The sequence below is a fragment of the Martes martes genome, assembly GCF_963455335.1.
Source record: "Martes martes genome assembly, chromosome: 13".
In the NCBI taxonomy this organism is placed as follows: Eukaryota; Metazoa; Chordata; class Mammalia; order Carnivora; family Mustelidae; genus Martes; species Martes martes.
In genome coordinates, this window is record NC_137901.1 from 36,465,278 (window position 1) to 36,491,222 (window position 25,945).

The following is a 25,945-nucleotide window of genomic DNA, read 5'->3' on the forward strand; positions in this document are numbered from 1 at the left end:
TGTTACAGTAACAGGCATGTATTCATACAGTTCTATGTAACTATAGAACCGTATAGTTCATGGTAAAATAAGATGGATTAGAGTCATTATCTTAATAACCCATGTCCTCCCAGGTTGGTACAGTATAGCATTCTTTAACCATCAGATGATTCCAGAAAAACATTTTTAACTTTTAATTATGTGGGCATTGAGTGTTAAAGCTTCCTCCTTCTATGTTTCAAACATATAGGAGGGACAGATAAAATTTAAAAGGAGAAAATGAAGACATAGCCATACTCATAAAACAAGGTAAATATCTTCGTGGGCTAGAAGTGGTACAGAAGTGCACAACTCCATATGTGTGCCAGAGCCTGGTTCTTGCTAAGCTTTGGTCTGGAAGCAAACATGGCTTTCCAGGAATACTAGGGTAATAAGAACTCAGAGTGCTCTGTGGGAGTTGGAGGACTGGACCTGAATTCACTGCACGAAACCAGAGTCTGGGTGAAACGCTTTCCCCGATGAAAGGAGTTTGAAAGAAATAAAACTGTGGGTGTGTTATGTCAGTCATAATACTGGGGAGGCAGAAAGAATCTCAGCTAGGTGGTCAGCTAGGACTGGAACCAAACTACCTGTTCACTTGTTGACAGGAGGTACTGAAGCCCATATGATCACCCGGGAGAAAAGCGTGAGGAAAAAATAATAACATTTCAAACAACCACCAAACACTTAGGTTTATATTTCTTTCTATTTGGTAATAATTAAGACAAAGCACTTTGTGCTGAGAGCCGCCTTAGGATTCCATGAACAGTATTTTACCCAAGTTCTGGAGACGGGGTCTGATCCTCTTGTGTTCTCCCTGATGAAAAGAGTAACCTCGGTTGTACTTCTTAGGAGTATCTGTCTGACTCTAATCTAGTACTTAAATAAAATGCTGTTGCTTTTTATTTTATAATGACTACTTTCAGATTAGTTACACTGCTTAATTCTCAGTGGTTCAGCTTTGTAGCTGTCATTTTATTCATGTCATTCTTTATAAGAATGGCTAAAATTTCTCTTTGTAGGATCCAGTTGAACTCATTTCTTTCTCTTCTATGAGAAAGTTGTAGGCTAGTGTTGTTTTCATGCAACTTTGCTTTTTTTTATCTGATCCTTGACCCAGCACTGGAAACTTAGAATTAACTCACGTGGGATGTGAAGGTGAGATGAGAGCAGGTTGTAGTGAAAGCATGCATATCAAGACCATAAAGCCAGATTACTTCTCAGAACTTCAGAAAATTTGAAAACTTTCTAAGACTGATTAAAAAATGACAATACAAAAGTTAATTGGGGCACCCTGAGAAACAAGCTTCCTCATAATCATTGCTCTTAAGCTCACTTTCATTTGTAGTGGTATATATCTTTCAAAATTATTTTGTAAAATATTAGAATATTAAACACATAGTAATGAATTAAAAGCATATATGGGGTAGTATATTTCTTATTAGACTCCATTCATTCTTTTCTGCTAGACCCCCGTGACAACTTTTTTGTAAGGGAATAGCTTAAAGAAAAATCAGTAATGATCTGTCAGTGTTATCTTTAATGATGCACAGAATTGGTTATATCCTATATTTTTCAAGTGTGTGTGTAATTTCCTGCTGTTCCAGGAACTAGTCTTAGAGATTAAAAAAAGAAAAAAAGGAGGTGGGATATAAATGGAGACCAGTAAAAAGAAAATGTATTAATTTTTCTCTGGAATAAATTTATAGATATTATGAATTGTGAAGTTACCAGCAAAGGCTTGCCATTCCCTCCTAATTATATCTGATATGAAAGCAGTGCAAGTAAAATATTCTAGTGATAAAATAATTTTTATATTGGCTAAGTGTTTATGTAAGTATTAGTCATCAGTTATATGGAATTTTGTGATATTTTAATGATCTTGTTAACAAACTATAGAGTAGTTGAAGATAACCATATTTAAACATATTTCAAAACTTCATTGCTCTTCTGCTTTAATTACATCATGTAGAAATAGAAACGTGAGGACTCTTCTTTGTTGTAGTAGAACATGATTTGTATCCCCCACCCCAAATATCCAATTTAGTATTAAAATATTCTGCTCATGTACAGTGATAATATAATGAAAATATTGTATGTAAAATTTGTATTGTGTAGGTTGAAGTTATAGCCTGCTTTCCCTTTTGCCATTGTATGTATTTGGCATATAAATGAAGCCTGTTACTTTCAGAGTCTGACAGTTATTTTTACACTATCTGTCTTTACCACTGGAGTATGGCTTCCTCAAGGCTGAGGGCCATATCTTTTTTTAGTTTTCAATATATATTTTTAATATTTGACATAGTGTAGTTTCTTTTTCTTAATATTTCTTTAAAGAAATGGTCTGCCTTCAAAAGTAGTTTATATTTAAAACTTTGAACAAATATATAGCCCATAAGGAGTAAGGAATATGAAATAAATTTTAAGTCTTTTGTATTTGTTCAAGCTTCATTTATTGTGGTTCTAAAGTTGTATAACTTTTTAGACTCTAGATCTTGTTAGAGCATTGCAAGATCTAGAGAATGCAGCTTCAGGTGATGCAGCAGTTCATCAGAGGATAGCATCTTTGCCTGTTGAAGTTCAAGAAGTATCCCTACTAGATAAGATAACAGGTAAGAAAAGAAAATGTGATCTGGAACTTTTTTGGAAGTCAGGGTGAGGGAATGGCATATGGCATTGTTTTTGTTGTATAATAATGTTGTTATTCTGTGCTTTTCTTAGATAAAGAATCTGGAGAAAGGCTTTCTAAAATGGTAGAGGATGCTTGTATGTTGCTGGCAGATTACAATGGCAGATTGGCGGCTGAAATAGATGATAGGAAGCAACTCACTCGAATGTTAGCAGATTTTCTTCGTTGTCAAAAGGAAGCCCTTGCAGAGAAAGAGCATAAATTGGAAGTGCGTAACCTTTTCCTTCTTTAGTGTTTATTTGTTTAATTTATTTCTTGGTAGCCATTTCAAAGTACTCTGTTCCTGTACATTTTGCATTTTTTTGACATAGACCTTTTGAGACAATGGCCCAGGTAAGCTATTCCTTGCAGGAACAGGTTTCTTTCTGCTTGAACCAAGTCAGCAGCCTAAGTAAACTTAGAAATTTGGTATTATGAAAATTGGTTGCTTTATAAAATTATTCATGTGGAATTCCGGTAAGAGTAATTCATCCGAAGAATTTAAACTGTCATTTTTAAGAACAGAACTAATTGGAAAATAGCAGTATAAAGTCTGGTGTGAACTATAGTAATTTATGGTTGGATTTATTGAATTCCTGTTCGGAGTACATGTATGTACTTTTAGGTATACAATCAAAAAATAAAGAGTTTTTTTTTGCATAGAATTAATTCTGGGTATGTTAGTCCCCCTCTCCCTGTCCCTGTAAAGTTCATCAGTTCGGTTCAAGAAGTTAGTCTTCAAGTTACTCTTTTGTTGCATCCCTGATTCTGATGTTTAACATATTCCCACTTCACTTCTGGCTCATACACAACCTTTGGTAAAAGAAAGTCATCACTCCTTTAAGTGGTGATTGATACTGTTGAGTCTGGGGATGCAGAGTTGAAAAAGAGAAACATTTTCCTATTTCCGTTGGGCAGAGTAGCTGTTGTCAAGGGTGGATGGACCAGAATCTTTTTTGACTAGTTCTTGTTTAAATTGTTTATTGCTCTAGCAATTTCTTATTCTATATATGTATGTAGGAGAATTTCTAACTTGTCTGGATCCCTTTATTTAAGCAGTTCTCTGTAAATTTGTAGGTATGTTATGATACTGCCTCTACTAAGTGGGTTTTATTAGTGTTTAGTTCTTGTTTTAGTGGTCTCTGCCGAAGAGGATCGTCATTTCTGCCTGTGAGACCAGCTATTTGATCGCAAGCTCTCCCATCCCAAATTCTCAGCTTTCAATTTAGCATTAACCCTTTTCAATTTGCGGCATAGTTATTGGCACCATGCTCTACCTTTAGAAAGGTTTTGCAGTTGTACATGGAAAGGAAAAGGTAAAAAATTTTATGAAGAAACAGGTGATACTGAACTTGGCTAGTTTTTGATATTGTGATGCAACTTCTGTGTTAAACATTGTTACTTGTTTTATTGTTAGCAGAATTAAGGGTAAGTAATGTTATGCAATTTTTGTCCTTCGTCTGTTGGTATGGTTTCTTTAACTTCTATTGAGCTTCTGTTGCAGGTATTGGACATGGGCGTATCTTCTAACGATGTCATCATCATTAGCATATTCTTCCTGCTAAAAATAAATATCAAACTCCAAAGCCTGTATTGTCTCATGTTTTTGAAAATTGAAGACTGAAACTGTTATTCTACTGTATGCTACTTTTTCACTCGTTTGTTATTTATCACTGGTTATAAAAATAGAATTTGTTTGAAATGTAAGGAAGTATGGAAATAGATCAGATGTCACCCTCCAGTTCCCTCTTTTCCCAGTTCCTTTCAGCTAGATTGCATAGTTGGTGGTTATAGGTGATGAGGCTGATGATAATAATAGCAATCACATTTACCATGCATTAGGTACTGTTGTAAGCACTTCACATTAATCCTATATAGCAGGAAGAATGATCCCCATGTTACAGGTAAAGAAAACGGAGGCACAGGGAAATTAAATAACTTGCCCAAGGTCACAGAGAGGTAGTGAGTTGTCCAGAACCCAGGAATTCTGCCTCCAAAGGGCACATTTGCTTCCAGATTTTAAAGAAATTTAAGTTGATAGCAAAAGCTAAAAACTCTCTCTGCTTCCTCCCTCCTCGGAGGTAATCACTGTCTTAAAGTGTTCTAGAACTTACTTGTTTTACAGCATGACTGGATATTATATTAAAAAAGAGACCACCTAAATTATGCTGAGCATGTTTTTAGAAGTAATAAAAATGTAGATTTCCAATAAATTAGGAAGTCATTCCACAGAACTCTTTGTAAGTTACCATTTATTAACTGAGTGATTTCTTTGTCCAAAGATTACGGAAATGATTTGAGATATTTAGACATTTTTTGTATCAAGTAGTGGCATCACTTTGAAGTTGAGACTGAGAGGTCAAGACTTATACTTACCATACATATAAGCCATGGTATCATCAAATAGTTTTGAGTATCTGCATCTTTGAACATCAGCTGTCATTGATCAGGTGTTGAGTCATTTTTTGTTTTTTGTTTTTTTCTTTACATCGAACACAAAGCATTCAGGGATTGTCTCTTTCATATTTTTTAAGGAGGTTGGTACTAAAGCATTTGTAATGAATGAAAACATGAAGTGTTCTTTAAAATTTTGGCAATTATGAATCATTTTTGGAATTTGTGACTAACTTTAGCTGGTTTCTAAGCAAACTGTTTAGACTATTCTAATTTATACTTACAAAATGCATGTCACAGATGGCTGTAGAAATCATATCTCACCATTCAGAAGTAGAAATTACTGAATAAACCCTTGTTCACCTAGTTTATTATTTTGGAAGGTATTCATGGATAGGGGACTTAAAGTGACATTTTTATTTTGATACTGTTGGGGAGGGTAAAGTACAAATATCAACAGTTCTTTCACGTTTAAAATGATAATGTCTTTGATGCTCAATACAGCTGGTGTAAGGAAATATGTTTTTATAAAATCCCTATTTATGTCATTGTACCCAGGTGTGTTTTAAATTGCTAGAATTCCATGGAATATTGGAAGTCACAATTTGATGGCTTTTAAGTCAAATTATAGTTCCAGGTTCTAGAAGTCTGGATGGGAAAACTGTCGGAGAGGACTGTATTTATCGTTTTTGTTTATCTTACATCAGTATATTCATATTTAGCTCACTTTTAAAATTGAGGGTGTGGTATTCATTGTATGAGTGTTACTTGTTTAGTTTATTTAAGCCTGTCCCTCTTCTCGTGGTGTCAGATTGCAGCCACTGAGTTGCTTTTATTAGTTTTGTGTGTTATAGGTAGTGCTGCAGAGAACATCCTGGTGATTCAGGCTTAGTCTAGTTGTCTAAGTGTATCTGCAAAATTGATTCTCCGAAACAGAATAGCATATCTGGATCCAAGGGAATGTGTGTTTATGTGTCGACAGGATACTTAAGTCCACCAAAAGTTTCTGCCTCTTCATTCATTCATTCATTCATTTATTTTGCTGCATTTATTTATTTATTTATTTATTTATGAGTATAGTGCACTGTGTTGTATTGGTCTCATGTGTAAATGTTCTGCCTTTTTAAATTCCGTGCAGTATGAGTGCTTCTTTTCCTGTACAACCTAACCCATGCTGAATATCAGTGATTTTTAAAAAATTTTTGCATATCTGATAGTTTAAAAATTATTTTTTTGTTTACCCAGATTGGTCATCTTTTAAAAATATTTACCAGCTATTTTTGTTGCATAGTCCCTATTTCCTTTGACTGTTTTTCTGTTTGATTCTAAGTTTGCATGTTAATGTTTGTCTTTTCTTTTATAGATTCTGGGCTTTCTGGATATAGTTAAGATGGTCTTCTCATTTCATAACTTTAAAAATACTATGCTATCTTTCTAGATTTTTTCCCTAGTAATTTTATCCATTAGGATTTTTTAATTTGTGGTGTGACATAAGGCTCTAATTGAAAGTGATAGTAAATGTCCCTTGTCATGTACTAATTAATGGTTAATGAGTTAATGAATCTGTCTTTTATTATGTTGTGAAATGCCATTTCTGTTATACTTAATTCCTATATATGTATACATGGGATTGTAGTCCCTTTTTTATTCTAGTGGCCCATTTGTCTTACCCATCTTTAATTATGCAGTAGATTTTTGTTTGTATTATTTTTGGTATTCATGTCTACAATTTTAATTAATAATGATTGTTGTATATATGAGCTTTTACTTTCTTTCCACTTACTTTATATGTATTTGCTTTCATACTTAATACATAATATTTAATTTAATACATAAAATTTAATTTAATTAATTTAATTTAATACATACTTAATACATAATATTTCAAATGGCATTTTCCCAAGTAGATATTTCTTACTTTACTTGGCCTTCTCCCTGTTTCTGAATACATTGTTTACTTTTGTTGTCCATCCCCGTTATCTGCTAGACAGTGTTTTCCAGGATTTTCAAGAGTGTTTACTTTCATAAAGCTTTTTTTCCCAGAAAGTTCAATTACCATTTTTTAAATGCTTAAGATAAATTTTGTTTTGCCTGAGACTTTTAGTGATTAGAGATTCCTAATGTCTGTTCTCTCACTATAGGAAATAAGAATGTTTTAAATAGACAGCAGTGAAAGTGCAGATTTAAAAATCTTGCTTAAGGTGTTACAACATGTGCACATAGCTTTTTGATGGTTATTTATCAAACTTCAAATTTTATTAAGGGTATAGTGGTAAGGATATGGAGAACTGCTTATGGAATCTTTCATCTGTAGTTCAGTTATTTCTTACATTTTACTTTTTTTTCACTGAAGTCATTGATTTAAATTTAGAAGTAATTTGACAAGATGGAGCTATATGGATTTTTTTAAAGTAGACATTACTAATTTCTTAATGGTTCTTATTTTTTGAGATCTAAATATTAAGTGTGAATTTTTTATGGTTAATTCACCTTTCAAGGATCATAATCTTAATACTTTTTATTGATTATTCAGTTAATCTGTTTTCATCATAGGAAAAAAGCTCCTTGAGCAAAAGGCTTAGCCCTGTGTTTTGGCTTCATGTTTCTTGTATACTGTTCTTTTCATGTAATATATGTACAACTTACGCTACTGTTTTCCTTTTTAATGAATGGCTGTATCATAATTTAACAGCTCTGTGTCCTTTGACTAAGTGTTTTGGTTGCTTTGATATTATTATAAACACTATTGCAGTGAACAGCTCTTCTAGTATACTCTTGACTCATATATGTCTTCTTTTGCGATAAATTCCTAAAGATGAAATTGCTAATTCATGGCAAGGATTGGTTACATGTTATCAATCTAACTTTCAGTAAGATTGTACTACATTGTCTTTGATGATTCCCAAATATTATGTATAGGTCTTCTGGGCCATTCATTTCTCTTTTTAAAAAAAATGCATTATATTGCTGGGTAGATAACATAGGGCATGTGTTTTCACTTTTGTCCATGATTTGAATCTTCAAATGCAGATCTTTGGCTTGGTTTCTCACTCCTGTCTTTTGGCTCTATGGGGTAAGGGTTTTAACAGACTGATATAGAGATTTTCAGTTGATCCTTATTGTCAACCTTAAGACTCACTATTAGATTTCAAGGAGCTTGGTACCTCAAAGTCCTGAGCCTCTCCAGAGTTCCTCAGGATGAATTACATCACTTTTGGTCATTATATACAGCTGTGTGCTGTGATTCCCTTTTCTTCATTCCTTTGGGTTTCCACCTTTAAAACTTGTTTTACTATTTTAGTCGCTTTTCGGGAGGGAGTGGAGATAAATATGAGTTGTTTATTATAAAAATGGAAGACCATTGTGTCTTTTAAAATAGAACTATAGTATATGTGTTTTGTAACTTCTGCCAAACTGCCCTTGTCTAAGTGGTTGTCATATTACCTAGATTGTTAACAACTCATCTTCCTTTTCTTTCTCTTAACTCCTGTACTTCCTATGCAACTGCAGCCTGGTTTATCTTTGAAGAAGTCAGGGCTTATCATACTTCTGTTTAAAACTCTCCAGTGCTTCCCATTACACTTTTAAATCTTATTTAAAACTCCATGATATCACTAGTTGTGAGTCTTCATGTAACCTCATCTTGAACCATCTCAACAGCATCCATTTAACTCTTAAAGCAGGTGAAGCATTTTCTCGCTACAGGGTTTCTGCCTTGCTAATTGTTAACAGAATGGGTGGAATGTTCTCTCAACCAGTTCTTTACTTAACGGGTGTCTTTTTTCATGTAGATTTATGTTCCCCTGTCACCTCTTCAGCCTCTTTCACTGCCTTTTCATTTGGTTCCATCTACCCCTTCTCCTGCCCTCTTCGCACCCAATATATTACACTGTCATTTTCTTTTTGGCTTTTTATTTGTTTTTCCTTTATGGTACATATCACTCTTCGAAGATTTAAAACTTTGTTTTTCATTTTTATTGCCATATTGTAAGTGGTTGGAGTAGTACTTTTCTCCTGGTATTTTTGTTGAATGAGTAAATGATTCAAATGATGAATGAGTGAATATCAATATGAATGTAATTTGCAAGAAGTATATTAAGTATTTATGTTTTAAATTGTTGATTTATTTTGTAATTAAATCAGAAAAAGAATGCTGCTGTAATAAAAATGACTAAAGAGATTTGAGGCTTTTGAAGAAAATTATATCAAGCCCAGTAGGTGAACTAGTTTTTAAGTCATTAGTCGAATACTTTAAAAAGGTGGGCATTGTGTTCAGGAATGCAGCTTATAGAACTGCAGCTGAGCATTTGAAACAAAGGAGTAAGTGGCCATTTAAAAATTGTAAAATTATTTTACCAGTTTGTCCTGTTTTTCCTTCAGCAGAATAACAGGTTAACAATATTTTAGAAAACACGAGTAACAAAATGAACAGTACTCAGCCGCGAAGAAGCCCTGAACGTATGAGTCACAGAACTACCTGGTAGAAGAACTGGAGCCACAAGTGAAATCAGAGTCTTTAAGCCAGTGTTTTTACATAAAAAGAAAGGAATTTAAGCTGTAATTGCCTTCTGGTTGCTCACTCATTCAAAGAATAAGCTAATAATAGTAATACCGTTCAAGAGGGACATTGTGATTAAAAATTTATGCTTACAAAGCAATTAGCACTCTCCCTGAGCAAATAAGTGCTCAGTAATGGATAACTTCTACTGTTGTTACTGTGGCAGCTGAGACTTACTAGAAGTTAGGTGAGACTGAAAAGTAGGTTGGAACCAAATTGTGGAGAGCACTGAAGGTCAGGTTGAGCCGATGGTTGTAGCAGTCTAAAGGCTGGAAAGGAATGGTGACATTGGCAGTGTTTGCAAGCCTGGTTGAAGTTACTGAGTGGTTTACAATGGGGAGAATTTGCAATAAGGAGACCAGATAGGATTTAATTAGAAAATTTTATATTATGGATAATATAGTTAATAATAGCAGTGAGAAAATAAAGGAATGAGCAGGTATCGGAAACAATTGAATCGTAAAAATGTATCAATTGGGTCTGAGGATAGAGAGGTAGAAGGAATCCATGATAAATGAAATGTTGAAAACCATGAGTCAAATGATTTTGACATTGACTAAAAGAATATTAAAATAGGGAACTAGTTTTGGTGGGGAGGATGATTTTGATTTTAGGTAGATCAAATTTAAACTTTGTTGTTTTTATTTTTTGTGCAGCGAAGTTCGATTATTTTTATTTTTTCCCAGCTTTAATGAGATAACTGACATACTGAGCGAACTATTTTAGAATGCCTTTTTTTTTTTGCTTTCTTAAAAAATTGAATAGTTGACACTAAAGTTTTTCTAATTGTAAAAGTAGTAAGTGATCCTCATAGTTTAGAAACCATTCATAAGAACACACAGATAGCACCTGTAGTCTCACTACCCCTCAAATACCATTGATAAGATTTGGAAGATGGAATCATACAGTGTGTACTATTTACATATTGTCTTTTTTACACATTTATAAACATTTTCCATTATCTAAAATGAAGTAGTTCTTTAACCAGCTGCCTGTTGTTTTAGCAGTTATTTTTTCCCAGTTTCTTGCTATTGAAAAACATTGCTTTGAATCACCTTTTTGCTGAATCTTTGCTTATCTGTGATAATTTTTTTCATGAGTTCCTAGATGCAGGGGTAAAAATAAAACAGTGAAGTGAAATTATTTTCATGCTCAGTCTGCTGCAACTTAAGAGAACAAAATGATATTCTTCTGGTGACAAGAGGAGGTGGAAATGGAGATGTCCTCAGTTGCATTTTATTGATGTAAATTCATATGACACAATCTCTGTGAAGAGAGTTGGTAATAAATACTAGAACCCCTTATTTTACATAATTTTTTCTTTTCTTTTTTTTTTTTTTTTCCTTTTACCAGGTCATTTAAACTGCATAGTGCTCTAGAAGTAGCTAGTTAGTAGGGGAAATTCTGGGAGCCATTGAAGTGATGGCATGGTTCTTGCTTTTGTATTTTAAAATATTATAAAATATACATTACATAAAATTGACCATCTTAAGCATTTTTAAGTGGACACTTCAGTAGTGTTAAATACATTCTCTTTGCTGGGCAGCCTATCTCCAGAACTCTTTAATCTTTCAAATCAAAAGTCTGTACCCATTAAACAACTCCCCATTCCCCACTGTTCCCAACCCTGACATCCACCATTCTTTCTGTCTCTGAATTTGACTAGGTACCTAATATAAGTGGAATCATACACTATTTGTCCTTTTGTTATTGGCTTACTTCGCTCAGTGTAATGTACTCTAGGTTTTATTAGTGTTGTAGCATGTGCCAGAGTTTCCCTTTTTAAGGCCGAATAATACTCCATGATGTGTATATATCCACATTGTTTTCCAGTGCAACTGTTGATGGATACTTGGGTTGCTTCCACTTTTTGCTGTTGTAAATAATGCTCCTACAAGCATGCGCTTAGCAGATACCTCTTTTGAGTCCTTAGTTTCAAGTCTTTGGGTTGGATTGCTGGATCATATGGCAATCCTATTTTCAGTGTTTTCAGAAACTGCTGTACCATAGCATACCATCCATAACAGCTGTACCATTTTATGTTCTTACCAACAGTGCACTGAGTTCTATCTTCACTTCCTCAAAAACACTTATTCTGTTTTTATTGATAGTAGCCATCCTAATTGATTGGCCATTTATTTATCATCTTGAAGAAATGTCTGTTCATGTCCTTTGTCCATTTTAATTAGGCTCTTTGTTGTTGTTACAAAGCAATGATATATATAGTCTAAGGTTCATGATAACTTGTTACTGCAAAGAGTTTTGGAGATCATGTAATCCACCAGTGCTGGATTATGCTAGATCTTATTCTAGAACATTTCCCAAAAGATAGCCTCTACTTGAATGTTTCTGATGTAAAGGGAGCACACTGATTGAGAGCAGTCTATTTTCCATGTTCTGGAAAATTGCTAGAAACATGTACTTCTTATTTTAAAATTTTCACAAAAGTATTTGCTCAAATATATATATTTATGTGTTTGTATGTGTATCCACACATACAGATTTATACATTGGGGAAAATGGAAAATATAAAAAATCCAGGATGGAAGCTAAAAACCAGAATCTGCTACTGATATTGAAAATGCATAATTTGAAATAAGAGCCCCTTATTTTTCCCCTCTCTTTGCTCCTTATAGACCAATTTTGTTTATAAGATCTTAGATCCTTTATTGGTTTGAAAGAATCATTTTTCTTATTTTTTTATTGTGTCATTACCATTTTTCATATATGACTTGTTATTAAAATTTTTACCTGAATATGTATTTCAGTCTACTATGTCAAAATAAAGGACAGGTGTAGCGTTCATGAAGAGTGACAAAAATAGTGCAAGGCAAGACTGAGAATGGTTTTCCTTTCTGCTCGTGGGTCATGTCTTTTTTTTCTCTTTTGTCTTAATTACTGTATTTTTCCTTTCTCTTAGACATTTAACACTTTGTCTAACACATATGTAGGATATTGGTCTTTGGTTAAATTTGCTTGGTATTTGATGTTCCCTTTTATTGTGAAGATCTAAGTTGCCTTTTATTTTTGTTTCAATTTTTCAGTTTCTCCTTAAATTCCTGTTATGTTGAATCTTCTGAGTCTTTACTTCATGGTGTTTATCATTTCTCATTATTTTTCCTCTTCTTTTGTTATTTTCCTTTAATATTTTCCTTGAGTTTTTATTGTTGGTATTGTTTTTGTTGTATTCATCTTTACAGCATGCTTACCTAATGTTGGGAGTTGAAACAGTTTTCTCACATTTTGGGGGGATTCTCTTGAAAAAAGGGATTTATTATAGCTTTTACTGGGACAGTTCACAGATGATACAATTCTGGGGCAAGTCAGAAGGAAATCAAAGTCACAGGAGATGATAGTGCCAGAGTTTTGTGAGTTTGCCAAGTCAGGCCAGACTTGACCAGAACCTTGCATCTGTTTTGCCAGCACACCAGGCACACCATCCAGTACCGGTTTGGTTATTGTGGTTCCAGAATCTTCATGTTGTTGGGAGTCCCAGCAGGCACAGGTTGCCTTATTAAAGTCACCCATGGGAGAATCAGTAGTATAAATGTCCATAACTACTAGAATAGTCATGCCATATCAAGAGCTTATACCAAGAGTGTTTGGACCTATTTAATGTAAATTTAAAATACTGTTTAATTAGGTAGTAATAAGGTGGGGGAGGTTTCTGTTGTTGGTTATCATTTTATTTATTGCAGCAATGAGTGCTTAAAGCATTTACTTTCTCTGCTTTTAGATAACTTTTCCTAATCCATGGGTTGGGAATTTTGCAACTAAGTATTTAAAAGTGTATGTCTGATGAAAGTAATGGGCTCTGAGAAAAGGATTTGAGTATCATTTCAGTAAACAAAGTATGTAATTATAGTAAGATCTGTAATGTGTCTTTATTTTTTTTTTTAATAAAGAATATTTAAGGGGCGCCTGGATGACTCAGTGGGTTAAAGCCTCTGCCTTTGGCTCAGGTCATGATCCCAGAGTCCTGGGATCGAGCCCCACATCATGCTCTCTGCTTGGCAGGGAGCCTGCCTCCTCCTCTCTCTCTGCCTACTTGTGATCTCTGTCAAATAAATAAATAAAATCTTTAAAAAAAAATAGAATATTTAAGTAAGGTCCAGTAAATAAAATTTTTATCATAACATAAGTAATTTATGATATTTATTTCTATTGTGTATAATCTTCTAGGCTCTGAAATGTGCATGTGTATTTTTTTTAATGGAGCATACATATTTTTGACAGTGGAGTGTTGGCATTTTTTTGATCATGTTAATTTTGGGACTACTTCATACCTCTTTATTTTTTTAACATCAGCCATTCTGGGAGTTGCTCATCATTCTTACATACTTAATTTCTAAAATATGTGTATCTTTATTATCTTACTGAGTCAATGTTCCAGCCTGTAGATTTTCTTGAAAACTTGACTTTTGTCATTTCTTAGTTTGGCTCTCTTGGCTTGCTTGCTTTTGCAGGTTTCTTAAGGATATATTCTGAGTTATAGATAAGATGTTTTTATGTGTTAGATAAGTCCAAAACATAGGTCTGTGGTTAGAAATTTTTCTTAGTTGACTTTGGTCCTAGATCAGTGAACACTTTGAGAAGCAGTTTAGCTTTGTGATGAAGAGTGGGAACTCTGGAACTGGATCATCTGAGTTTAAATTCTGGCTTTGCCACTTACTAGCTCAGTGATAACTAGGCAATACATTTGACCTCTTTGGTACATCAGTTTCCTTGTCTGTACAATAGGGATATTAATTATATCTCCCAGGCATATAGTAACTACCTCAGAAGTTCCAGCTCCACATAAGATAACTTGGAGGTTTTCTAGCTAGCTTGTCTGTCTTAGATCTATAGTCCTCTCAAAAAAGGAAGGGTTTTTTTTATTGCTAGTTATAATCTTAGCATCTTAAGGATTGTGCCTGGATTCCTGTGTTTTTTAAATAATATGTTTAGTCATTTTTTGAGATTCTGACTTAACCTGTATCAGCCTTACTTGTCTATTGTTACAGAATCTACCTCCTTAAAATTCAGTGCAGTATTTGCTCATGTTCACCCTTTTAGTTCTTCATGATTTCTTGAAAGTAACTGTCTCAGAAATCAAGTTGGTCTAAAGTGTTTTCTACATTTCACCCCAGTGTTCTGGAATGTAATTGATTATGTTGAGAGATTTGGATTCAAATAAAATATTACATTGTTTCCTTGATGATTTAGATTTTTTTTCTATTCTGTAGGAAAAAAAAACAAAAGAAAGTTGCTTAGACATTCTACCCTTGACTTCTATTTTAAGATGTTAGAATAAATATGTAAAACTTAGTATGGTCTGTCTTTATCATATTAGTAATAAAGATATATATATAGATAGATACCTTATATATTGCTACATATCATGTAAATATAAAATGAAAAGATAGTTGAAATGAAAAGAGGGTGATAGGAGAGAAATAGATGGAAAGCCAGATGAAATAGAGGGGTTGAGATGAAATGTGTAGAGCTACAGAGCTGCATGAGTTGTCATTAAGTGGCCATTAGCCACCTTTGTTATTTAAGTTAATTAAAATTAAGTAAAACATAAAATTTAAATCCTCAGCACTAGCCATATTTCAGATCCTCAGCCTGTGACTTTTGACCACTTCGTTGGATGGTGTAGATACACAGAATTTTCATTCTCACAGAGAGTTGTGTTCATAATAATTGGTCAAGGTTTCTTGAAAGATACATACTGATACAAAGAAAATGAAGAATTTATATTTACTATATATAATATATGACATAAATCGGCTCTGATAAGGAAATGATGGGTGCCTCCTAGGGTCAGTATTCTTAGAAGATAGATACTGACAGGAATTGAATTGAAGAGAGGAACTGCATCTTGGCATTTACTAAAAGTGGGAGAGTTTACACAAATACTGTATACCCCACATAGAACACCTAGAAGCAGGAGGTTGGAACTAAGGGTACTCCAGAGTGGAAACAATCAGGAGGGTTAATTCCGATGCATCTCCCTTCTTGGACCAGATTGCAGCGATGAGGAATCTGTGTCTGTATGGGAACTTGGAGCAGAGGAGAAGAGCAGTGTCCCTTCTGGCTGGTGAGGCCCAGGAGTAATGGGGATGATATATATTCAAAACACCAATCACTACTATAGTCCATGTTGGATATTGTCCACTTTACTGACAACCAAAGCAGGTCACATACAGTCTGTAGTTACATAAGGATAATAATATCACTGGAACCACCAAGCATTTTCAGAAAAACAATACATAAGACAGTAGGCACAGAGGTACGAAATTTCTCCTGGCAAATAATAGAAGACTTAGCACACTGAGGTACTGAAAATGCCTAAATACCTGGAGATCCCAACCCACCCCTATCCCTCAAAATAGAGTGTTCTCATAGCCATGTTACAAAAAGCTCTGTACTTTGTAATTCTGACTGACAAAGGAATGATTGGGAATTCTAGACAAGTAAGGAAACAACATAAACAACAGCATTATAGTCATAATGGTTGTAAAATGAGAGTATAAGAGTGAAACAGTGGGACAAATAAGCTACTTTGTGAAATAGTGGAGAAGTGAGGTTGCTGGGGAAGTTTAGACTTAACGTAGTCAGTATACATAATGCATTCCTAAAAAGTGTGAATAAAAGTAAGTTATAGGACATTTTTGCCACAAAATTATGTATTATGAAGGACAGTGTTTTCCTCAGGCAGATTTCTTACATTAAAAATTACTATAGTTAATATTTTTTAAGGTTTTTTGTTTGTTTGTGAGAGCTTGAACAGGGGATGTGGGGTGCAGAGGGAAAGGAGGAGAATCATAGGCAGGCTCCATGCTCAATGTGGAGCTCAACACAGGGCTCGCTCTCATGACCCTGTGATCCTGAGTTCATGACCTGAGTTGAATGTTTAATCGATGAGCCATCCAGGTACCCCTGTAGTGAATATTTTAAGCCCTGTATGTTATTTGAGATGTAAATTAGTAAGGGGCTAACTATTAAAAAGACAATGCAATTTTAAATACTATATCATTCCTAAATAGGAATAACATTTAGTCAGGAAGATCTAATCTTCAAGTTGAAAAGAAGAATTTAGTTTTTAGAGCTTTGAACTAGAACTGCGATGTTGATTTTGGACCATTGTGCCTACAGCTTTCCTTCAATCTATAAAGCAAAAGATGTGCAACAATTTGCCATCTTCTCATCCTTTCATGAAATGTAAAGCAATATACCTCCTCTTTGGATTCATGAAATTCTCTTTGAGTTCGGACCATTGGTATTTTTTTTTATGCTGAATCCCATTTCAGAATTACAAAATTCTTTTCTCATTTTCCTTTAATGTGGAACATATAACCAACCAGTTGAAGTCCAGGGAGTATCTGAGTGGACCTAAATATTTGCCACCTTTAGCATGTCTTAGTACCCACATAAGTTTCCAGACTGCTGTACAAACTGGAATGACTGTAGCGTCCTCATGGGATAGCTTTGACTTGTTTGCTAACTATAGTGTGAAACCTGAGTTTGGTGTCAGAGCTGTTTAGAATTATCTGTATATTGTATATATAGATACTGTACATTAGGCATAACAGTATATGTACATTTCAAGCAAAGTGTATTTTGTGTGAAAGTTGGAGATGCCCTGTAAGTAATGCAGAACTGAAAATTTCACAGTACATCTGTAAATGATAACACTGTTAAAGAGTTTCCTTTAGCAGGATGAGGCAAGGGAACAAAAGCAAAAGAGAAAAAAGATGAGACAGAAGGAAAACGGGGTCTAAGAAGGAAGATAGGAACAAATAGTACAGCTTGCTTTATGCCTACCAGAATTTAGTGTTGTGTTCCCATCCAACAGCTTGTACAGTGCATGCCAGGTGACCCTTTTTCCTTCAACTCACTAGTTAGATGTTATCATCTGGGGGAACGTGGGTGGCCCAGTCGTTTAAGCCTCTGACTTTGGTTCAGGTCATGATCTCAGGGTCCTGGGGTGGATAAGGACTCCCTGCTCAGTGGAGAGCCCCTTTTCCCCTCTTTCTTTGTCCCCTCCCCCATTCAAGTACGCATGCATTTGTGCTCTCTCTCTCTCAAAATCTTAAAAAAGTTATCTACATGGAGGAGTGGACCATCTGGATGACTGGGGCTAGTGAGTTTGAGTTCTACGTTGTTAGTTTGGGCTCTGCATGCTAGATTACACTCTGCAATCCCTTTCTGACTAATCAGGGAGCATCAGTACCCTTGACTTGAGCTTTGTACAGCAAAAAAAAAAAAAAAAAAAAAAAACCAAAACAAAACCCACATTTATTCATCAAAAAGCTCTGCTTTTGATGTCTCTATTCGCTTATTTTTATATACTCAGAATTATTCAGCCTCTTGAATGAATCTGCCAATAGTGCATAAAGGATGTTTCCATGAATTCTGTGAGTGAAAAATTACCAGTGTCTTTTTATCTAACCTGAAACCCTACTGTTGCACTTAAACTTCACTATAGGAGAGTGATGATTTAAAATGGAAAGTTTTATCATAAAATAACTAATAGCTTTTATTCTGTGCCAAGGTACTGTTGTTAAGTATTGATTCTATTTTATCTGGAATTCTGTAAAGTAGGTAACTATTGTTAAACATGTTTTACGACTGAGAACACTGAAGCCCAGCAGTGTTAATATATTACAAAGAAACTTAAAAAACCCATTAAACTGAATACTTTAAAGCCACTTAGCTCCTGATGACATTTTGATATATTTCCTTTTATCTTATAAAAATCATAAATTGAAAACATCACTGTAAGGAGTTATAATTTTTAAAAAAAATAGTTAATAACCATACTGTATGTACAAATTTACATTCTACTAGGATATCTTAGTCTTCAGTGAATGTAGAGTATGGTCTTAGAATAATGAACTAAGAACTCAAGAGTTATGGGTTCTGGAAGTTACTCTGTGAACTTAAAATTGTATAATACCAAGCTTGTTCTTTTCTCATCTTTAAAATGTAGATGTCAAATCTAATGATTGTAAGATCTATTCAAGTTCTAAAATTCAGTGCTCTTTTTCCCCTATTCCTTATCTCATGCTTGGGAACGTCTACGTATTTGAGCTTAATTCAACTTACAAAAAAGCAATATGTAGAATTTAAAACTTTACCCTTGCCTTTTTTCCCAAAAACACTCTGCCACCATAAAAACAATACACATTTATTACAGAAGATATGGAAAATAGGGGCACCTGTCTGGCTCAGTTGGTAGCATTCAGGGTTGTGAGTTAAAGCCCCACGTTAGGTATGGAGCCCACTTAAAAGAAAAAAAATCTGGAAAATACTGAGAAAGAGATACAGAAAGGCAGTCATGAGTTTACACCAACCATTGAAAACAATTATTAACATTTTGATGTATTTTGTTCCACTCTTGTTTTTAAGCTGTTGTGTATATTCACTTTGATTTTTTAAAAAAATGTATGTGCAAGTTATTTTCTAAACTTAACACTTATAGCTGCTGGCCAGCATTTATTTATTTGTTTGTTTCCTTCATTTCAGATAGGAGTGGAACTTTAATGGAAAAAACAAAGACCATTTATCCACATTGGATTAAATAAGTTATACTTCTTGGACTTATTTAAAGAACTAGGTGTCTGGCAAAATTGTGGAGAGATAAGTACTATCAAGAATATTTAAGTTATTGGTTTAATAAAAAGTTATTGCCTAAGTCCAATTCCTTCAGTATCCCATTGTAATTTATTAGGGGAGTGATATTACTGGTAACTGTGCCATCTAATTTATCCACTCCTTGCTTTGGAAGTAAGATTTCTGTCAGAAATAGAACTTAAGTCTTGATAATTTTAACATTGCATACATTGGATTTAAGTAAAATGTAAACCTCTTACATACTTAAGTCAATTAAAAATATATGGAGTACTGTGAATCATTTATACTAACCATCTCATAGAGTGCTGTCAGACTTAACTTCCTAAAGCAAGAATTCTTTGTAAAGCATCTCTTAAATCTGGTCATGTTTAGATCAGTTTATGGAGAAAGTTAATTGCTTCAGAACAAAGCCTGTTCTTCTTGGAATCTTTCTAAGATCCAGTCATCTGATTCCAATGTGAAGTAATATTCTTGGGAGGTTTTTAGCATTAGTAAACAATACGTTTTATTTTTTAACTATACTTTTTAAAACATAATTTACATACCAAAATGCACAGATAGTGAGGCAGTTCATTATCTGTAAACTTGATGAGTTTGGTGACCTATTAGATGCTAGACTTAACATTATGCTACAGTGATAATACAGTAACATACAGTAATATGCTACAGTTTTGTATTCTACTTCCTAATGAGATAGTAGTTATCATTTGACTTGCAGGACTGTAAGTGTGTTTAGGGTTTTTTCATTTTAAAAAAAAGTGTTCATGAAAATCAGAGATTATAGAGTACTAGAAGAATATGGACATTCTTAACCTTTTTTTGAATTGCCAACAGCTTTGAAAAATCCAACATGTACACAGATTTGCTTACAACTGCAGTTAAGGGTTACCTCTGAGACTAGTAATAGTTCACAGTTTGATGACCATTGTTCCATAACCAGTGCAAATTGAATGGGGGTCTCTGGGAATCTTGCATTGCTTTCTCTGGTTAAAAACTTCGAGTCAGTTCTTCCTGAGCTCACAGTGTCGGTATGGTCAGGACTCAGCTTGGCCTCACTTCATGAGAGGAAGCACTAGTCATGGAATAGTTAACATGGTGACATAGCTGGCTTAAACAGTGTTAAGGTACACTTAATGTATTCAGAATATGGCAGGTACATTTGGTTTCATTGGATGCTTGTTCAGTCACTGATGGGTTTCTTACTCACCTCTGGATTCCACATTAGCAAAAGGAATTAACTGCAGTGTATTCAGAGGCAGGGGCCAAGATGACATAGGAATACAAACAGTACTTTGGAGGACATCTGAAGGAATGGGGATATCGAAGATCAGACTTGGGGACAGGAATAATTTATGTGCTATCTCCACATGAAACTATCAGAAGATAGTTTGAAAACTATCAGAGGAGTTGGGTTTAGATAAGAGGATACAACTAGGACTACTGGATATATTACAGGTGACAAGACCATTCTGCCAGTTAGAATTCACTAATGTAAAGGACTGTTTAATATAAAGTACTGAGTTTCAGCCCCTGCCATCTGTATCTACAGCCAACACAGCCCATCTCCTGGTCATAAGAAGGTAAAACCTCATAATAAAGAACTGTTTACTTCAGTTCCTGTTAAATGATAATCATGTTCAGTCTTTGAAAAAGTTACAAAGCATGCCAAAAGTCAAGAAACAGCCTGAAGAGACAAAACAGATTCATGTAGGACACGACTTTTGGAACTATCAGATAAGGAATTTAGCTGATTAATGTGTTAATAATTCTAATGGAAAAGTAGATACCATGCTAGAAATAAAAAACGCAAATGACGAGTGCCTTTTATGGTCATCTCAATAGACTGGAAACTGCTGAGGAAAGTATCAGTGAGTTTGATAATAGGTCAATAGAAAATTCCAAGCTGAAAGGCAAAAATAAGGGGGAAGAAATCCAACATAGAACATTCAAAAATTGTGGGATAATTTGGAAAGATGTCACACATGTACTTGGAACACAAGGAGAACAATTGAAGCAGAAGAAATATTTAATGACCAAGAATTTTCAAAATTAATGACTGACATCAAACCACTGATCTAGAAAATTCCAAGGACAGATACTAGGCAGGATACCAAAAAACCCTATAGTCTACACTTAGGCATGTCTTTTTCAAACTGCAGAAAGCCAAAGACAAAACCTTGGAAGAAACAGGAGTGGCAAGGGAGACCTCTTATAGGACAAGAATTACAGCGGGTTTCTCAGCAGAATCACTCAAGCAGGAAGGAAAGAGGGATGAAAAGTGTTGAAAGAAAAACTTCACCAACCTAGAATTTTATATCCAGTGAAACTGTTCTTCAAAAGTGAAGGATAAAGTAGTGAGTTTGCTGTTTGAAGTGATGAAGAAGAGGTTGAATGACCAGGATAAGCGGATTGTTGGGTCTGCTGTCCGTGTTTTATTTATAAACTATTAGCCCTGGGAGATGGATAGGATGTATTCAGTGGTTTTGAGGAATGTTATAAATCATATTTTGCTCTTGGAGCTTTGCTCCGAACATGAGCATGTTAAGGGTTGGAGGGGGGTTGTAGCCAAGAAACTATTTTTGCTCCCAAACAGCTCAGAATCTCTGACTTTTGGTTTGCCTGTTAAACCCTTGTGTAACAGTGTTTCATGAGACACCCGGTTTGTTAAACAGATTAGCTGACCTTTATGACCCTGAGATAGCGTGATTCTTTAGTGACTAGATAACACATACTGGGGGAGTGAGGCTGAAATAGCATAATTAAGTCTACTTCCTCATTTAAATATCTGTAGAAATAGAAAGAAAAATTGACTTGATTGTTATAGCTCACTGACTTAAATTACTCCACACAACTTGATTTTTAAGTTGTTTAATAAACAGAATTAGTTTACATGCTTTTAGCTCCTGGACAACCTCTTCCCCACCAAAATCAAAACTGATAATTATTAGCAGGTTCTGCTTTTCTGGAATATTGGTCATCACTCCTAAGTATACTAGCTCCCTTTCTTGTGTCATTTCCCTTGTGTCTACTCTGTTGTTGCTTTTACTATTATTGGTCCTTTTTGTGTTTAAAAAAAAAATTAGTGTTAAGGCCCATATGCTATTATTCATGAGAAAAGGAAAACTCTCCAGTACTGGGAAGTCCAGAGATGTGTAAATGGCAGAATTAGACTACCTAATAAAAGTCACAATTTGTAGGATTATGTTTTACAGCCAGCACTTAGTCCTGCCACTGTGGTGATCCTGTATTTGATGTAAAGTAACTTTTATATGGATAACATATTTCTTCAGAATACCCATCCTATTAATAATTTCAAGATGTGAAAGGGTAGCATAATGATTAAGCCTGAGGACTCTGAACCCAGTCTGTTTAGGTTTGAATTCCTTTTTGCTCCTTAATCTCTTGATTTTGGGAGAAGTTTCTTAATCAGTGGTTAATTGTGCTTTAGTTTCATTATATGTAATGCATGGATAATAATAGTTTCTACCCATGAGGATTAAATGGATCACTTAGAACAATGGCTGGCATTTAGTAAGCACATCAAAATTTTAGTTAAGATCACAATATGCTGGATTGCATCTAGAAATGTTTAAAGCTTATTTTTAACAGTATCTACCCTTATTACAAGTTAGCATTGATTTTCCAAAATCCAGTTTATAACCAGGTGATTGGATTCCTTGCAGAAAAAAATAGTCCCTGAGGAAACCGTCTTTTTTCCACTTGTTAACAATTTAGAAGGCTAATGAACCTTTGCAGTATAGATTTATAACTTATTAACAGGTAGGAATTACTTATTTCAGGGATGTTTTTAAAATAAAATCTGCTTTTAGAAAACTTACCTAAGAGAATGAGGGTAAGCCTTCAGAGGTTTGTTAGAGGTTATTTACACTGAAGTATTTTCCACTAAATGGTAAAACTTGTGTACATAATCAAGGAAAAATGGCTTCATTGGAGAGGGGTGTGATCTGAATGGAAATAAAGGATTTGATAACTGCATTTATATTTTTTTAAAGGTTATCAAAAGCAGGATTAGGGACGCCTGGGTGGCTCAGTTGGTTAAGCAGCTGCCTTCGGCTCAGGTCATGATCCCATCATCCTGGGATCGAGTCCCGCATCGGGCTCCTTGCTTGGCAGGGAGCCTGCTTCTCCCTCTGCCTATGCTCGCTCACTCTCTCTCCCTCTCTCTCTCTCTCTGACAAATAAATAAATAAAATCTTTAAAAAAAAAAAAAAAAGCAGGATTAGATCCCAAGTGAAATTTGGGTACTTACAGAAGACAGAGCAAACCACTAAATATCTTTATCTGCCTTGCCCTCTTTTTCCTGGAGATGGCAATAGACTTAGCTACTCCCAGTCTCAGAAAGTCCCTAACATCATGGAATTTTTTGGTCTTGGTGAAAACAAACAAAACCCTGTACATTTTTTTTTTAAGTCGATTAGTACTTCAATCAACATTTCCTGTCTATCCTAGCATAGAGCCCCAACACCAGGATAACCAAAATGAAGTCGAGTATAGTGAATCCTGAGAGATAATCAAAGCTTATAGTTATATTGAAGGTAGAGGCTTAAGAAAGATGTTTTATGTTAACATTTTAAGGGAGGCAAATGAAATACATGTCGAAGAACAAAACTATTTAGGTGTCTACAAGAGCACAAACAAAAGGAGCCAAGATTGTAAAGATTGGTTCTATAATATAAAAATTATGTCTCAATACTATTTTGCGTGAGGATAACTAACTCTACCCTCAACGCTAATTTGTTCTTTTCTGACCCAAGAATTTACTTATTTTAATTCCCAAATATTTAGTTACAATAAAGACTGGTGAGAATGATAAAATGTGAATTTTAAATAGAACTGAGTCAAGCAGATTTCAGACTAAGGATGCATATATTAAGATATACAGGGAGAAATTAAATTGCTTAGATATTTGCAAAGATGCGCCTTTGGAAATACTTTGGAAACAAGATGTCATGGAAATACTACACCGCTACATCCATCGTTAAGAAACACTGTTGGGGAAGTCTTTAACCATCATGCTCAGATGTTCCCTCTCCCTTGCTGAAAAAAAAAAAATCCCAATATATATTTTTATTGAGTGTTACCCAGTCCCATCACATTGTTCTTGGAAGGGACCATGAAGATTGATTTTACAAATGAAAAGTAAGAGAATGACTTCTCAAAGCTCAAAGCATTCTGAAGCCTGGGCTATGCTCAGATTTGCATCCTGCAAACACTGCACAGCTTCCTCAGTAGAATCAGTATTGGGCTTCCTGCTTGATGCATTCCTTCTGCTACAGCAGCTCTCAGAAAGCGGATAGGGAGAAAGGGGCTGTAACATGGCAGGCCTGATGCTTGCAATTGTTGCCCAGCTTTTAATGACCACATGTGGATGCACTTGAAATTCTCTTAAGGCTTTTTTAAGAAGTCACTGTCAAGTATGGCCTAAGAGTCGAATTATTAGTAGCATCTGCAGGAAAACAGATGCTATTTATATTTAAATGTAAATATTTAAATTCAGTAATAATTAAAACATTTAAAGCAACTGGAATTTTAGAATAACAGTATCTGGGTCAGCCCTAAAATGAGTAAGAACTCCAAATTTGGGGGCATTGATTTTCTTTGTTCTTAGTGCAAGATGGTTTTGATACCATCCCAGAATGGTAATCACAAGTTATATAGCACGTAATTATTTGAAAACTTGTACATTAATTTATTTAATCCCCAGATCCCTATAAAATAGGTCTCCCTCTTTTATAAAGAAAACACCTGAGGCTTAGATAATCTCAGGGAGTCATTGCCTAGAGTCACATGGGTATTAAATGGAGGAGGCAGTACTCGCACCCAAATCTTCTGACTTCATGCCCAGAAGTATTGACTAGAGACCTGTTCATAGCCAGTGCTCTGCTGGACACAAAGTGTGTTTCACCCTAATTATGGATATGAAGACTAGATAAGAGTATAATAGTATTTAAGTTCAAATAACTAAGCAGTGGCTCAGGAAGTTAGTGTGAGGCTAAAGTAGAAAAAGTTTCTGTGGTAGTGTCTGGTCTTAAAGTAGGTTTGCTAACATCGAGAAGATTAGACAATATACTCAGTTGTAAAGAAAGGGTTTTCAAAAGGTAGTTCAGATTTCAAGCTAGCTCTAACCCACTTTCAGTCCACACATGATACCACACCTAATGCATTAAGGCTGAAGTACATGGTAATAAAAAGCTTTTGGCCTTTGGGATGGAGACACATGTGTGTATCTGTAAATGAAACAACACATATAGTTTCAGCAAATAAAGGACAGAAATGTGGGCCTTGTTAAAAGAGGGAAATAGTTAAGGAGATAAAAAGTGGCTCAGTGCTACTCGTGCCACATGCTGCCTGAGAACATTTATTCTAGTAGTTATTTTAGTGTTGAGTGAAATTCCAAGTAGCACAACAAAGCTGTGATTATATGACTGTTGTTTCTTAGAATGAAGCTCTTAAAAAGTGAGTTGGTTTAAATAATACTATATAAACAGAATAGGTAACCTGTGAAGAAATGATAAAAGGTGGCAATTAGCTCATTGAAGTTTGGAAAATTGTGATTAAAAGTTGGGAGAGGTGGTTTGATGAAGCCGGGGTACTGAAAAACCTATCTCTTGTAGAGTTTTGGATATATAACACATACATTACTAGGAACTATAGTGTGTACATAA

At 34.7% G+C, this 25,945-nt stretch overlaps 1 protein-coding gene across 2 annotated transcripts in view; it reads left to right on the forward strand.

Annotated features, from left to right (window-relative positions):
* RPRD1A (regulation of nuclear pre-mRNA domain containing 1A) overlaps nt 1-25,945 on the forward strand; it is a gene marked incomplete at its 3' end in the record, with an annotated part of 77,117 nt that overhangs the window by 36,899 nt on the left and 14,273 nt on the right. Inside the window, exons 5-7 of one of the 2 annotated variants that reach the window (XM_080821054.1) lie at nt 2,504-2,630; nt 2,740-2,915; nt 4,191-4,310. In XM_080821054.1, coding sequence (XP_080677180.1) covers nt 2,504-2,630; nt 2,740-2,915; nt 4,191-4,310 — 423 coding nt within the window. Of the gene's footprint in view, nt 1-2,503; nt 2,631-2,739; nt 2,916-4,190; nt 4,311-25,945 lie in introns of those variants that run through there. The other variant, XM_080821053.1, reaches the window with a different exon arrangement.